This window comes from Oryzias latipes, chromosome 17 (genome assembly GCF_002234675.1).
Source record: "Oryzias latipes chromosome 17, ASM223467v1".
Taxonomy (NCBI): Eukaryota; Metazoa; Chordata; class Actinopteri; order Beloniformes; family Adrianichthyidae; genus Oryzias; species Oryzias latipes.
This window is the reverse complement of record NC_019875.2, coordinates 15,700,833-15,714,747: the sequence shown is the minus strand read 5'-3', so window position 1 is coordinate 15,714,747 and position 13,915 is coordinate 15,700,833. Positions and strand designations below refer to the sequence as shown.

The 13,915-nt window shown below is 40.7% G+C and overlaps 1 protein-coding gene across 2 annotated transcripts in view; it reads left to right on the top strand.

The window, feature by feature from the left end:
• Nucleotides 1–13,915, top strand: part of LOC101172441 (disabled homolog 1) — a 63,451-nt gene that overhangs the window by 37,117 nt on the left and 12,419 nt on the right. For both annotated transcript variants that reach the window (XM_011486466.3, XM_011486465.3), the window contains exons 3-7: nt 208–347; nt 4,994–5,092; nt 8,381–8,512; nt 10,761–10,880; nt 11,086–11,124. In XM_011486466.3, the coding sequence (XP_011484768.1) occupies nt 208–347; nt 4,994–5,092; nt 8,381–8,512; nt 10,761–10,880; nt 11,086–11,124 (530 nt within the window). The remainder of the gene's footprint in view (nt 1–207; nt 348–4,993; nt 5,093–8,380; nt 8,513–10,760; nt 10,881–11,085; nt 11,125–13,915) is intronic.

Below are 13,915 nucleotides of genomic sequence, written 5' to 3'. Positions count from 1 at the left end.
CAGTAATAGACGGCGGCAGTGACTTCAAGATTCCTGCTCATTTCCAACAATCGTTTTCCAACTTTTGTTGCCCTTTTGAGTTTGATTTCCTTTCTGTCTTCGCCTCTTGTTCTGCATCATTCCCTGGATATTCATCCAAGAGAATGGGATCTGGATAGCAGCCTGCTATTGCTTTCTTCCTAATTTCTCTTCTCATCCTCCTTTCAGGTCAGGACCGCACTGAGGCGGGGCTTATCAAGCGTTTCCGCGGAGATGGTGTGCGCTACAAGGCCAAGTTGATCGGGATTGATGAGGTGACGGCGGCGCGTGGGGACAAGCTGTGCCAGGACTCCATGATGAAGCTGAAGGTGCAGACTTGTGTGTGTGTGTGTGTTTGCTTGTTTGTTTGTGTGTCTTGGTGCGTCTGCAGGGACACCACTGAGCTTCCTTTTCATTTGGAAAAGACATGCTCGGCCATGACTGCATTGTCTTCCGAGTGAGTCACGGGAGCTGTCCTCTCCTGTGTGACTCAAGTGATCAGATAGAGCAAATGAAAGCCTGGAGCTGCTCGTCGCACAACGAGACAGACACTTTATTAGTCACACAAGACAGAAAATTCAACAAAATCCACCACATATCAAGCCCAGCTTCTTCTATCATTTCGTTTTTCTGCTTTTATTTCCAGAAAAACCTTTTCAATCCCCTCTCCAGTTCCCCCCAATTAGTGTTACCCCCCCCCCCCCCCTTGTGTTTTTTCTCATGTCACTCACTGCCTGCTATATTTACAACAAGGTCCACGATGCTGCACTTGTGGCACATATGCATGCTGCGATAATGTGACCCAGATAACACTATAGCCAGCACTCTTTGCAACATCTTCTAAGTGAATTAGGTCAAATTAAGCCCTACAGTGGCAGGTGAAGCAGGAAGCAGTCTACATCCCTGCAATTGTGGATGAACTGATATTCTTGAGGGCTGATAAACTGCCTGAGTCTTTCTTCCGCAAACGTTCCTATAAAAAGATAAAAGGCCCAGATTGTATATCTTGCATCGTTTAAAGACCCACTCCTTTTAAAATGGTGTCAACTTGTTCTTGTGGCATATTTCTGATTATGGAGGACATATATAAAGACAATTGAGCTAAAATTGCATTTTGGAGAACTTTTTTATTCAAACTTTGTGAATCAGGAGTAAACAAAAATATGACAAAGCTTGAAAGTGTAACGTAGAAAATTAGACAAGCCACGAATGGATTTTGGCTAAAAATGGCACATTCATAATTAAAAGAGAAGGCTTTGAAAACGCACAAATTTAAGACGGATATGTCGGACTTTAAAAATCCATTTGTATAAACGTGCTTATTATAAACGCATGGAAATGAGGTGTTATGCAGTACAACGTGGAGAAACATTTTTATAATGTAGTCATGACAGCCGAGTCGGACCTCGCTGCAGCGAAGATGGCGCCCAGATATCATTAGCCAGAAGCAGAAATTCCACAACTTTAGCCGGTCTCCAGTACAAAATGAAGTTTTAGTGTGCAAGATGAGCTTAAAATGAGGAAAAAATGATTTTATTCTTTTTAAAATTCACATCAGTTAAGGGTTCCAATTTGTTACCTTGTTAACCCTCTTACACCGTAGCTTTAGCTCCAGTGTTTACATTCATCTGTGCAGGCGTACATTTACATACAGACCCTGTCTCGCCCTAACTGCCTACAAATATGGTGGCATCCAACTCTACTATGTGCGCGTCAGCTCAGCTTCCTTCAATTCCGATTTGAGCCTGCCTGGCTGGGGTACAACGTCTACAACGTGCTTAGATTGGCTACTGTCACCCTTGCAGGTGTCTCAGAGCAGCTGGCGCCCACATCCCTCATGGCTGTGCAGAACAGGATGACGTTGGACATGCTCCTGGCTGAAAAGGGGATGTGTGCGTTATGTTCGAAGACATGTGTTGCACGTTTATACCTAATAGCACCACGCCCGAAGGGAAGGTCACGAAGGCCCTGGAGGGGCTTTGAATCCTCTCCCAAAAACCTCTTTTTGTCTTTATTTACATAGTAGTATTTTTGGAAATTGTTGTCACCTGTGGTTGTTATTGTATTCCTTGCATTCACAGCTTACGTAATTGCTTATTAGTGTCTTCCATCAAATAAGGGGGGCCGCGTCCTCCTCTATACCAGACACCATTGCTGGCGGTTGACATCCTGTGGTGAGGGACCACTAGTAGGTATTTTAGGTGAAAAGGTTAACTTTTTTTTTTTTTTCTTTGGGAGTTTGTTTGTTCGATTATAACCATCAAAGTAACATTTTGGAGCAATATTGACCCACTCCACTGAAGTTCATGATTGACTATCGATGCAGGACTCTTTACAGAGAACGCTGGAAGTGGACACGAGAGAATGTCTCCAGGAGGTGATAAATAGTGACCGTTAGTGCAATAAAAACAAAAATCACTATGGGGACCACAGGCAGCCATGGTGAAGTGGTAGAGTGGTGTACCCCTGATCAGAACATCGCAAGTTTGGTTCCCGCCTTGCCCGCCCATGTGTCAAAGTGTCTCTGGGCAAGACGCTGAACCCCACATTGCTCCTGGTGGTTACAGGTTGGTGCCAGTGATCGGCAGCGGAGCCGCCATCAGTGTGTGAATGGGACTGTGACTGATAGGCACTTAAGGCCTTCAAGGAAGGTAGAAAAGCACTACATAAGTATTTACCACTAAAAAGAATTGTATTTTATCAGGTTTTCTAGATGGATCCATGTAAAGTTTTTCACTCCTTTTGTTGAGGAACTTGAACTGGAAGACGTGTAGTGTTATCCCTTTGTGCTGCTGTTATGTGTTCTGAGCACTGACTGTCTATCAGAACTGGATTGAGCGTGACGTCACCCATTTAAAGTGGCTGACTTCCAAATGAAGTAAATCCAGTCGCCATATTTTTGCTATTCAAACGCTGCCATGTTGGAACCAAATGACATCAGTAAGCAGTGATTGGTCTGAATCAGTCTGGGTCAAAGTTTCTGTGGCAACCACTCTCACCACTCAGGACGTCCACACCTCCACCACTTGGAAGCAGACTCTGGAGTATTTGTCGATCAACCATTTTAAACGTGAAACCACCTACATTTATTGAGGCATCTGATTGTTCAGTTTATAACTTGAATAACTTGCACTAATAAAAAAGACATGATGGCAAATATTAGAATTAACAAGAAAAAATGTTCAATAAAGGTAGCAAAGCAACAATTGTTATCCTGACAAATATAATGACTGAGTAAAAGCTGTTTATTTCTTAATAGAAGTCTATTTTGGCTTTCTGGGCAGGTACTTCCTGTTTGGAACCACAGTGGGGAGGAGTCACTCAGTCCAGTTCTCATGTACAGTCAATGATGACAACTCGTAAAAAACATAGTTTCTACTATATCATATGCAGTAAACTAGTCTGCGACTAAACTGGGCTTTTCTAACATTTCTAGAAAGAAATGACTTCTGGGTGCTTAACATTTCAGCAGTCTGTCAGCAGAAGTGTAAACAGGCCCGCTGCTGTTTGGACAGAGGGGGAGAAGAGGGTCTCTATTGAGCTGCCTCTCATCGGACTGATCCATAAACCAGAAAAGCAGATGCCTGATTGACAGCGTCCATCGACTCTCAGCCCGAGTCGATTCACTTCTTTACTGTGTCTGTTTCTTTTTGTGCAGCTCCTTCTCAAGGCCATGTCACACAGCATCTACGTACAACTTGTGCGTATTGCACAGATGAAAATTACTGAAACTTGTATAAACGTGAAAAAAAGTGAAAAAAGTGAAATTTTCACAGATGTACCTCAAATGAATCACTTTAAACCACGGAAGAAGTACAAATAAACCGCGCAAAGGACAAGTAATTTAACGTGAAAGCCAAATCTAGCCGAAAATTAGTGCATCAATTACATCAGTTTAACGTGACATGCACGCCGTCTATACGCGATATAAAAGTAATACATCCGTGGCACATGCATGAAAAGTCCGTTAGACATACGTGGAACAGTCATGGAAAGCACTTGTGCATGCGTCTTGCAAAAATTATGCCCAATTGTGTTAAATGGATGTAACAATTAAGTATAAACTACGTAAATATGCGTAAACTGCACATTTGTCAACCAACCAAAAATTCTGAACAGCTCAAAGCCGAATTCACGTAAAGATCTCTCGGCTGAAATCCTCAACGGACATCTGCACACATCAACGTTTGTGCAGAAAGACCGAAATTTCATTAGCAGAAAATGTGTAAAATGCACGTTGTGGCTGTTTGACACGGCCTTTACGACATGTCTTCTATTTTTTTTTTTCATTTCAGTAGCTCCAAAACGTCCATATTTGTGAATGTAAAGCTTTATTTTTGATTGAACTTTGCTAAAACATGGAGTCCAAAAAAAGAATCATAAAACGCCATAAAGTCTATTACCACTTGTTATCTGAACTGAGCCTGCAGTTTTATCAGAGATAGTCTCCCTGTCGTCCTTTTATCTTCACTTTTTCTTTCGTCTCCCAGGCATTTCTTCCATAAAAGACATGTCAAGCGAGCAGGTCGCGTCAAATTGAACACGGGAACATTTTAATTGTTTTCTTTATCAGGGCAAGGAGAAAGAAGCTGCTGAGATCTATGGGAAGAGCGCACTTCAAAGGCTGGAACGGCTGTCCAGTCAGCACTCTGAAGCTGCTGGAGTAAGCTGGTCGGTCGTCAGCGCGCTTCCTTCTGTCAGCAAATCTCACCTCCATTGTTGTTACTGTTGTTACTTACCACTTGTGTTTTGTCACAGTGATGCAACAGACCTACATATGAGGAACTAAAATGAGTTTTCACCCCAAGAAAAGCTGCAATCATGCCTTATATAACTCCTGTCACACTCTTCCTCACCAACAATCTGCAGCTGTCAATCTCACATGAGCGGGAAGACATCTGTGCATTACCAAGTCTTCCATGCCAAGCTCATATCCTTTCATCTCCTCACGTCGTTCTCCTTTAATCTCCTGCAGGGAATGGCTTCCTCTGCACGTTCCAAGGGGGAACACAAGCAGAGAGTCTTCTTGACGGTCTCATTTGGGGGGATCAAGATTTACTGTGAAAGATCGGGGGTGAGTAGAATGTCAGGCCGCAGGCCACCTTGTGACATCACGCATTTGAAGGTCGCATCAGTCCACCTTCGAAGCCACAGCTGCAGGAAGCAGCGACAGAATAAATGCCAACTTCTGTGCCAGTTGATTGCTCTAAAGATTTTTGAAGGAACTGTGACCCATCCGACCACTTTAATCACTCATGTTTACTTATTTAATATGATTTCAAAGCTTGTTTGTGAAACAGATGAGCATTTTTTCAACTTTTACAGTCTAACGTGTTTGAAAAGTCCTTCAAGGTAAGCTAGAACATCTTGGTAACTAGTATCAAACTGTGAATAAAAGTTTCAAATGTTTGTTCAGACAAATTTTTGGGTTTAAAGCTTGTTTAGATGGAAAAAGGTAAAAGGCTTCCCAGAAAATCTCATGGACAGAAAACATATTCAAATGGTAATTTTCTCCAACAATTTGATATAAAAACAAACACATTAAATGTCAGAAGAAAGATATTGTTTTGTAAAATGACAGAAGCAAAGGATCAATAAAAACTACTTCACACCCTTTATTTAACTTTTGATAATAAATAATTGCAATAAAAAATTAAATTAAAGCTAAATTCAATTAAAAAAAACTAAAAAAAAAACCAACAACAAAAGAACTTTTCTTTTAACAAAATAAGAGCAAAGCCCATAAAAAATGAAAAATAAAAATAAATTTCAAATGTGTAATTATTTGATCAAAAGTATTAAAACAATTAAAGCGCAAATCAAACCGAATCTAAAAAACGACTTTGATCAACAAGTACTTTCTGTCTGCCAGCTGCCTAAATCATGTACGCTCTTATTTCCACATTTGGTATTCAACCTAAACCCAACCAGTGTGATGTTGTTTTTGATGTAGTTCCCGCTGGTGGATTAAAATTTGCATAATCTGCACTTAAAGTGAAGAACACACTGTATATATTTTTGACAAGCATCCCACCAACAGTCTGAGGATCATAAACCCGTTTCTGGTGCATGATGTGCTTCTTTTTAACATTTACATATCTGAAGCATCAAACCTAAAGCTTTTATAAACCTTTGAGCCTCACCTTAAATCTGATAGTCTAAGTAATACCTTTTTCAGTTTTGTTCCACTTTATAATTTGAATAATGTTGGAAATTGTCCTATTTAATCATGAAAAATGAAGGGTTTATTTAAATCAAGAACATGCTAACCATAAGCCTGCATAGTGATGTGCAGTAACCCTTTAAGCAATGGATCCACCAAGTGTGTTCAATAACGCGCTAAATGCTGATTCTTGGACCCGCATTTAATCAACCAATCAATTTTATTTTGAAAAACTGATTTATTAAAACTAATTGATTGACAACTTTTTGGACACTCATTTTTGTACCCACTCCTTAACATTTAGCATGGGAGGGTTCCTTTATTCCTTATTTTTAATTATTTTTTTATTCGCTTTTTTTCTTCTGTTTTTTCCTTTTTTTCCCTTCTTTTTTCCTTTTCTTTCTTTTCTGTCACTTTGTCCGCCACCTACAGTTGGAAAAGGTTTTGTCCAACATGTCGAAGCAGTACAAATCTCGTGAATCTTGCTCCAGGGTTTTTCTTTCACAGCTCCATTCCGATATATGAAAGACTTGGTGTCGTATAATTCCAGACGGCCACAAAACACAATTATTATTTCTCCTTTATGATCGCTTTTCAAACGGTCGGCACTTCTGTGAACTAAAAAAGATGCCATCCAGATGTCACAACCAAATCTGAGTTCCTGGTTGGGACCTGGTTTGACCTGGTTTCACTCTCACTGCGCATTCAATGGCGGCGCGTTGTACATAGAGCCCGAAGCAACGTGTGAATTTAAGAGTTTTGAACGCGGAAACCTGAAACACGCATTTAAGTGCGTATATATAAACTCTTCATCGGAAGTGACTACTTGAACGCACGTTTTCGAGGGTGGTGTTAATGCAGCGTCATATATTTATATATGCACATATATAGAAAATTTGACCAGACAAGTGAATAAAATTGGATGCTTTCCTCCCAGTCAAACGGTCTGACATTCATCCAGTTTGTTTAAGTGATGCTGAAGGACCTGACTGCTCGACCCGTCTGTCCTAATCAGCTAACATGAGCAATGTTTATATGAGGCCCCTCTCTTGGTGGGACCTTCGTCCCTGCAGCAAGCTCTGAGGCTTGTTGATGATTGAGAGGTTCGCCTCTCCCCTCGTCCCCGGCTGGATAGGCCCGCTCTGCTCATCAGAGCGCTAATTACTGCTCAGTTCCACCCCTTAATGATCATTGCCGCTAATGCTAATTACACCACGGCTCCACCTCGGCCATCGTTAGCCTTAAAGTGATAATAATGCAGCAGCATTGTCCCTCGGCTGCCAACTCTCGGGCGACCACCGAGCGCCACCCCCTCCTCCCAAAAAAAAATAAAAAAAAGACACTCCTTTGATTTAATCTCCTCCTAGTGATGGCCATGTTTCCCCTGTCATGAGCATTAAGCCTCCCGCCAAAGCTCAACCAGCTTTTGACAAGCTCATTAGTTGTTTTGGAAATCATGCCCCCTAATGCTCCTCATTTTATTTACTGATTACTGGCGGTAAATAACCCTCCACTCCTAATATCCCGGCAGTTGTTGAGGTGCAGGCTGCGCCGAGCACTCACAGGAAAATCATCCTTTATGTAAAGCTGACGCGATTCCCTGCTGAACTGAGGAGTCATATTAGTTTAGTATTTAACATTAATCTGAGTCATTACCAGTGACGGCCCTCGCCTAAGATACACAAAAATTCATAGGAAAGCTCCTCCCTGATGTTTTAGCTTCTGCTAATAGCCGAGCAGCAGGTGGGGCTGACTGGATGCATGTTTTCTGTCACCAAGTCTTTGCACATCGTGAAGTGTATTTAAGGAGTAGGGATTTGTGGGTCTAATTTCATTATTTCCTTTCTGATGTAGCAAACCAGGACACAACAAGTATCTGGATGGATTATGTCTTCAATGGCAGGCGATGCTGCTGCTGCTGTTGTGCAGCAGCTATAGTGTCAGTGACAGGCTGCTTAGTGGGGATTTGAACATTTCTCTTTCAGTTTCACTCCATGTTGGTTGATTGCATTTGGCTCAACAATATGCAAAGATGTTTAAAGCGGGTTTGACCTACTTTGCTTGTCAACTCAGTGTAAAGCACTGCATTGTGTTAACAAACACATGCATAATAAAATGGCAAACTATCAGAAATGTAGATTTTTCCTTTGCCGCAGCTCACTCTTTTGATTCCACCACCTCAATCTGTCTTGCATGCAGGTGCTTTTGCATCATCACTCAGTCCACGAGATCAGCTACATTGCCAAGGACACCAGGGACCACCGGGCTTTTGGCTACGTCTGCGGAAAGGAGGGCCACCACAGGTTTGTGGCCATCAAGACCTCGCAGTCTGTAAGTGCTTTCCCATTATCTTTGTTCTACTTTATAAACTGCCTGTCTGATTCCAGTCCTTATGCTCACTTCAAATGTCCAAATGATATCTTTTACTTTGGTAATATTGATGTGCTTAGCTTTGGAGTTAAAGCTTCAGCTTGATGTTTCAAGTTGAGCTAAATTGTGCAGCGAAGAGTTTGTGCGTTCTACATTCAAAATAAATGTAGAAATAAACACATTTCTTGTTGGTTTGAGAATAACTCTGTGTAAGTATCTGTTCTTCCATTTCTAGGTAGTGAGGAACTGAGCTGACATTTCGACTTGTGATTCAGTGCAGGAAATTATTATCTGATCTCTTTGGCCCACTTAAAAATTTGACAGTCTGTCATTTAAATGGTAGGTTATTTTGAACAGTTAAAGATAGAAAATTACAAGACAACAACTTTAAGAATTGTTATACATTTATCTGTAGAAAAGACACCTGTCCACAGAATCAGTCAGACTCCAAACTCTCCAACAAGGGAAAGACTAGAAAGATCTTTTAGTGGATTTAAGGGAAGAAGATTGTAGATCTGCATAATACAAGAATAGACTTCAAAACGATCAGCAAGAAGCTGGGGGTGAAGAAAAACAACTGTTAGTGCAAATGTGCCAAAAAACAAGAATATGACCATCAATCCACCTTTAGGTCTGGGGTTCCAAACCAGATCTCACCTGGTGGGGTTTCCATGATCGTGATAACAGTGAGAAATAGGCCTAAAATCAACACGCCAGGAGTTAGTTGATGATCTCAAAGCAGCTGGAAACACAGTAACCAAAGAAACCGTAGAAAATACAGTCCTTTACGCCGCAATGTTTTAACATCTTGCAGTGCTCGCAAAGTAACTCCACTGAAGAGGGTACGTGTGCGGACCCGCCTGAAGTCTGCCGGTGAACACCTTCATGATTTAGAGAGTGATTTAGAGAAGAAGGTGTTTTAAGATTATGCCAAAATTGAGCTCTTAAGCAACTCAAGAACACCACCCAAACTGTCAAGCATGGAGGTGGAAGCATTATGCATTGGGGGTGTTTTTTTCTGCACAGGGCTACTTTACATTGTGGATAGGAAGATGGACAGAGCTGTGTACCGTCAAATCCTTTGTGAGATCCTCCTTATGTTCACCAGAAGGTTTAGAATGGGCGGTGAATGGGTCTTCCAAAAGGATAATGACCCAAAACATAAGAAGCATATCAAAGTCATGGAGCCCAGCCAATCAGAAGACCTATGGAGAGAGCTGAAACTGCCTAGCAACAGCCACCAAATCAAGTCATTTGTAAAGAAGAGTGGGGCAAAATTCCTCCTGATAAGTGCAGAAACCTGCCCATCAACCACAAGAAACTTCTGAGCACTGTCCTGCTAAGAAGGATTCTGCTACAAAGTACTAAGTCTTTCCAGTAAGAGGGTTCACATACTTATTTCCGTCAATGAAATCCAAATAAATTTATATTACATTATGCTTTAAACAAAATTTTGGATGACAAACTGTCAATTTCTTTTTTAATGGACAAACCTACAAATCAGCAAATATTTATTTCCTCCACTATAACCACCTGAAATGCCTGGCATTTTAAAGAAAAAAGTGACTTTTTGCTCTAAAATCTCAACACTGTTAGTATCTTATTATTATTCACAAGTAGGGGTGTAAGAAAGATGAATGTAAAAAGAAAGAGGGAGAGTACCCAGTCATCCCCACCCCAAGACCCCCGCCGCAGCAGCAGCGGCAGCCAAAACAACACCAAAACACAACAAGACAACAAGATCTCGCCAGAATTCACTTGTGTTAAATGCTAAATGTTCAGTCAGCCTTGCAGTTTTTGTTGTTATGAGACATGCTACTAAGTTTTGTGTTTGGAATGGGTACCAAACCAAAACTCTGTGCCAATATCGCTGCAGTATGTAAGAACGCATATAGTCAAGATGAGAATGAGTGACACCCAAGATGTATCGCGATACACACATTGTATCATGATATATACATCGTATCGCCCTACTCTTGCAAACACACACTACTGGTCATAAGAGCATAGGAGGTAACTTAGAGTACTATTACAAAATATGAGAAACTTTTCACTGATATTCCTTTCAAAAGTCTTTGAAGATTCTACCTTTTAATTATTAATGGCCAAAGACACAGAATGAACGGAAACGTCCGAGCTCACTACTTATAGTTGGGAAATTTTAAAAAAAACTGCTTCCTTTTTCGCTTTTTCTTCTCCTCTCATCCAGGCGGAGCCTCTCATCCTCGACCTGCGCGACCTCTTCACACTCATCTATGACATTAAACAGAGAGAGGAGATGGAGAAGAAGGCGCAGAAGGACAAACACTGTGAGCAGGCCGTTTACCAGGTCCGACTCTGAGCTTTTGCTTTTCTCGCTAAGAGGTTCATTGTTATTCCGCCGGCGGTTAATTGGCTGAGGAAACACATTCGATTTATATTCATTCCGCAGTAAAATTTGCTCTTGTACCAGGGCAAAAATGAACATATTTGCTTCTTATTTTCTAATGAGGCTTGAAAAACGTAGTCAGTCCACTATTCTTCTTCCAACACAGACCATCCTTGAAGATGAAGCGGATGACCCAGTTTACCAGGTAAGCAGAAACGACATGCTGCTCACTTTTGATTCCTTTATTGTTTCACTGGTTTTTGCACTTAAAAACATGAAAGAAAAAGCGTTTAATCCTTAATTTATATCTCCTCCAGCCACTGATCTGCTTGAATTAATGATTCATATAATTGCATCATTCCAGTAATACACAGTAGACCATAGTCGAGAGTTTTGTTCAACCATTCAACCCTCATTCTGGCCAGTGCAATGTTGTTAAATCATATTATTTGAGTGGATATGTGTTACTGTTCTAATTTCTTCTCCCCCCACCCACCTGACTGGATGTTCTCCACCCCACCCCCACCCCTTTTTTTTTGCCCTGCATTGATTTGGCTGAACATTAGTGGGTTTTTTTCTGTTTTTTGCTCACACTGAAGACAGACAACTCTAACTCTTACTCTGAAATTCTCATATTCAGTATTGCTGTCAGGCAGGTCACGTCTGTTCCTGCTCTTCCACTGTGATGTTTATGAAGCCATTTCATTTGCAGCTTTGGTTTGATCCTGATGCAAAAAAATACAAAAAAAAAAACATCCAAACTGAGTACAAAAATTAATTGTTTGACATTTTGGAAAATATTTTAAAGAGTTTTATTTAATAGTTATATGAGAAGATACTTACTAATAGGATGCCTTTATATTCAAAATGTGGAAAAATATATAATAACAGAAAAATTAAAACAGCTGTAAAGAAGGTTTTGACTGGGATGTCCAGCAGACTTGATTTAAGTTGGTGAAGAACATCCAAAAGAAAAAAATGTTTACGCTAATTTTCTGGGTTTATTTGACACAGAGATTTAAAATAATAATAATAATTACAAAATAGAATGTAGTGTCAACACATGTCCAGCTGGGGAAGTATTAGCTCAATAGGAAGTACTGAGAAGGCAAAAAATCCACTAAGAAAAAAAGTCCCGCTTGTCAATTTATTTATTAATTTTTTGGTTAGTTTCTCTTTCAGGGTGTATTCAGACTACAAACATTTGCTTCGCTTAAAGTAAACACATTTTAAGTCTGAATTCACTTGAAGAAGGTCCCCTCTCTGACCCATCTTTCAAGGTGGTCTCGATTTGTTTCTTATCGGACTGAGCTGTGGTTTTTCTCTATCTGAACTGGCTCTGTGCTCTCGGCAGAACAACTGGACCAAAGCGCCCACCATAGCTGGGCATTACTAGATGTGAACAGAGTAGGACGGTAGTAACCATGACAATGAGACACAGCAACTCTTTGGAATTTCGTCAGATGAATGCAGACTCATTAAAATAACTTTTAAAGTGATATACATTGTTTCTTGCTGTTTTCCTGACAATTTAGATGTCATAACCACTTATCAGCGTACCGCCTTAGCTGTCGTCTCCTCAGTAACCGCCTTGCAGCATGCGTCCGCCGTACCAAAGCAGCAAGTAAAAAGTGTCATACCTGACATTGATATGGACGTTCAAAATTGGTCAGCGATATTTAAAGTTTTAATAAGTGAACTATCTTAAAAAGGATTGTAAAGTGGAGGACTTTCATTATTCTTTCTCTCGTTGCTTTGCCCCGCCCTCATAGTTCCTGGCCAATGACTAAAGAGATCTTTAGTCATCTGTTTTTATTTACAAACTTTGGTTTGAAACAGAAATGTCCGGTGGACGGCAGTCTGAATACAGACTAAACACAAGGTTCAGGTCACAATCTGGACCTTAAAAGAAAGAGATAGAGCCACCAGCTCTTTAGCAGGTGAAGATGTTTACTCTTTCATTCAATCTGGAGAAGCATCCCAGCTCACCTGCAGGCGATTTTTTAAGTCTCTATTTCCGGTTTATCACCTCTTCTCTCCACTACCAAACTTTCCAATATTTGGAGTCGATCCTTAACTTTTACATACTAATACTGCAGGCTTTCTTTGGTGTGACAGTTTGTTGTTGCACAATGGGAACTATTATGTTCTCTTTCCCATTTTGTGCTCACATACTGTTCCTGGATCCAGAGAACAATGACATGGCATATTTCTGCAACCATTCAGTGCCCCAAAACAAAACCCGATTGCAGAAACCAAACAAACCCCACTGTGGCATCAAATAGAGGTAGCACAGAACAAACAGTGTGTTGTGACAATTCTGGTACAACTTTGCAAGAGGATGAACTTCCTTAATGTCACAACTTTCCATGTTTGAGCAATTAGCACTGCAATGTTGGAAAATAATGGTGCACTGGAAACGTATAGAGCGGTGGTGTTTGGAGCGATGGATGATGGAGTTAAATGCATTATTGCAGCCGTGAGGTTTGGTTGAGAACCAATGCTAGTATTGAGCTGTTTTGAGCGTAAAGCCTCTTACTTTAAAGGCTTTACGCTTCATCAGGCCAAATCCATTCTTCCAGCTTTGTAAGAGTCGTGCAGAGAAGGCAGTTTTGTATCCTGTACCTCAGACAGGCTCGCCCACAAGAACATGGTGGGTGAGTTTGTTGCCAGATCTGAACTGAACCTGCATCAAAGCAAATGCCAACAGCATTGTTGGTTAAGAGCGACTGCAGGTTTATTGTAACCAATCTAAATAATGTGTTTCTGTTTACATTTTGAACTCTGATCATCTTTTGATCTATTGTAAAGCGTTCCCACTGTTCTTTTTTTTTAAATATTATTATGATATTTTTAACTAAGACAACAAGGAGTTCATTAGAAATTCACCTCTGAGTTCTGGGCGGGACTGTTGGCGCAGAGTAAGCCTGCCCCCACTTCCCATCATCGATTTGTTTACACACTCTCCTGCTAGGTTGCAACTCAACCCAACATTA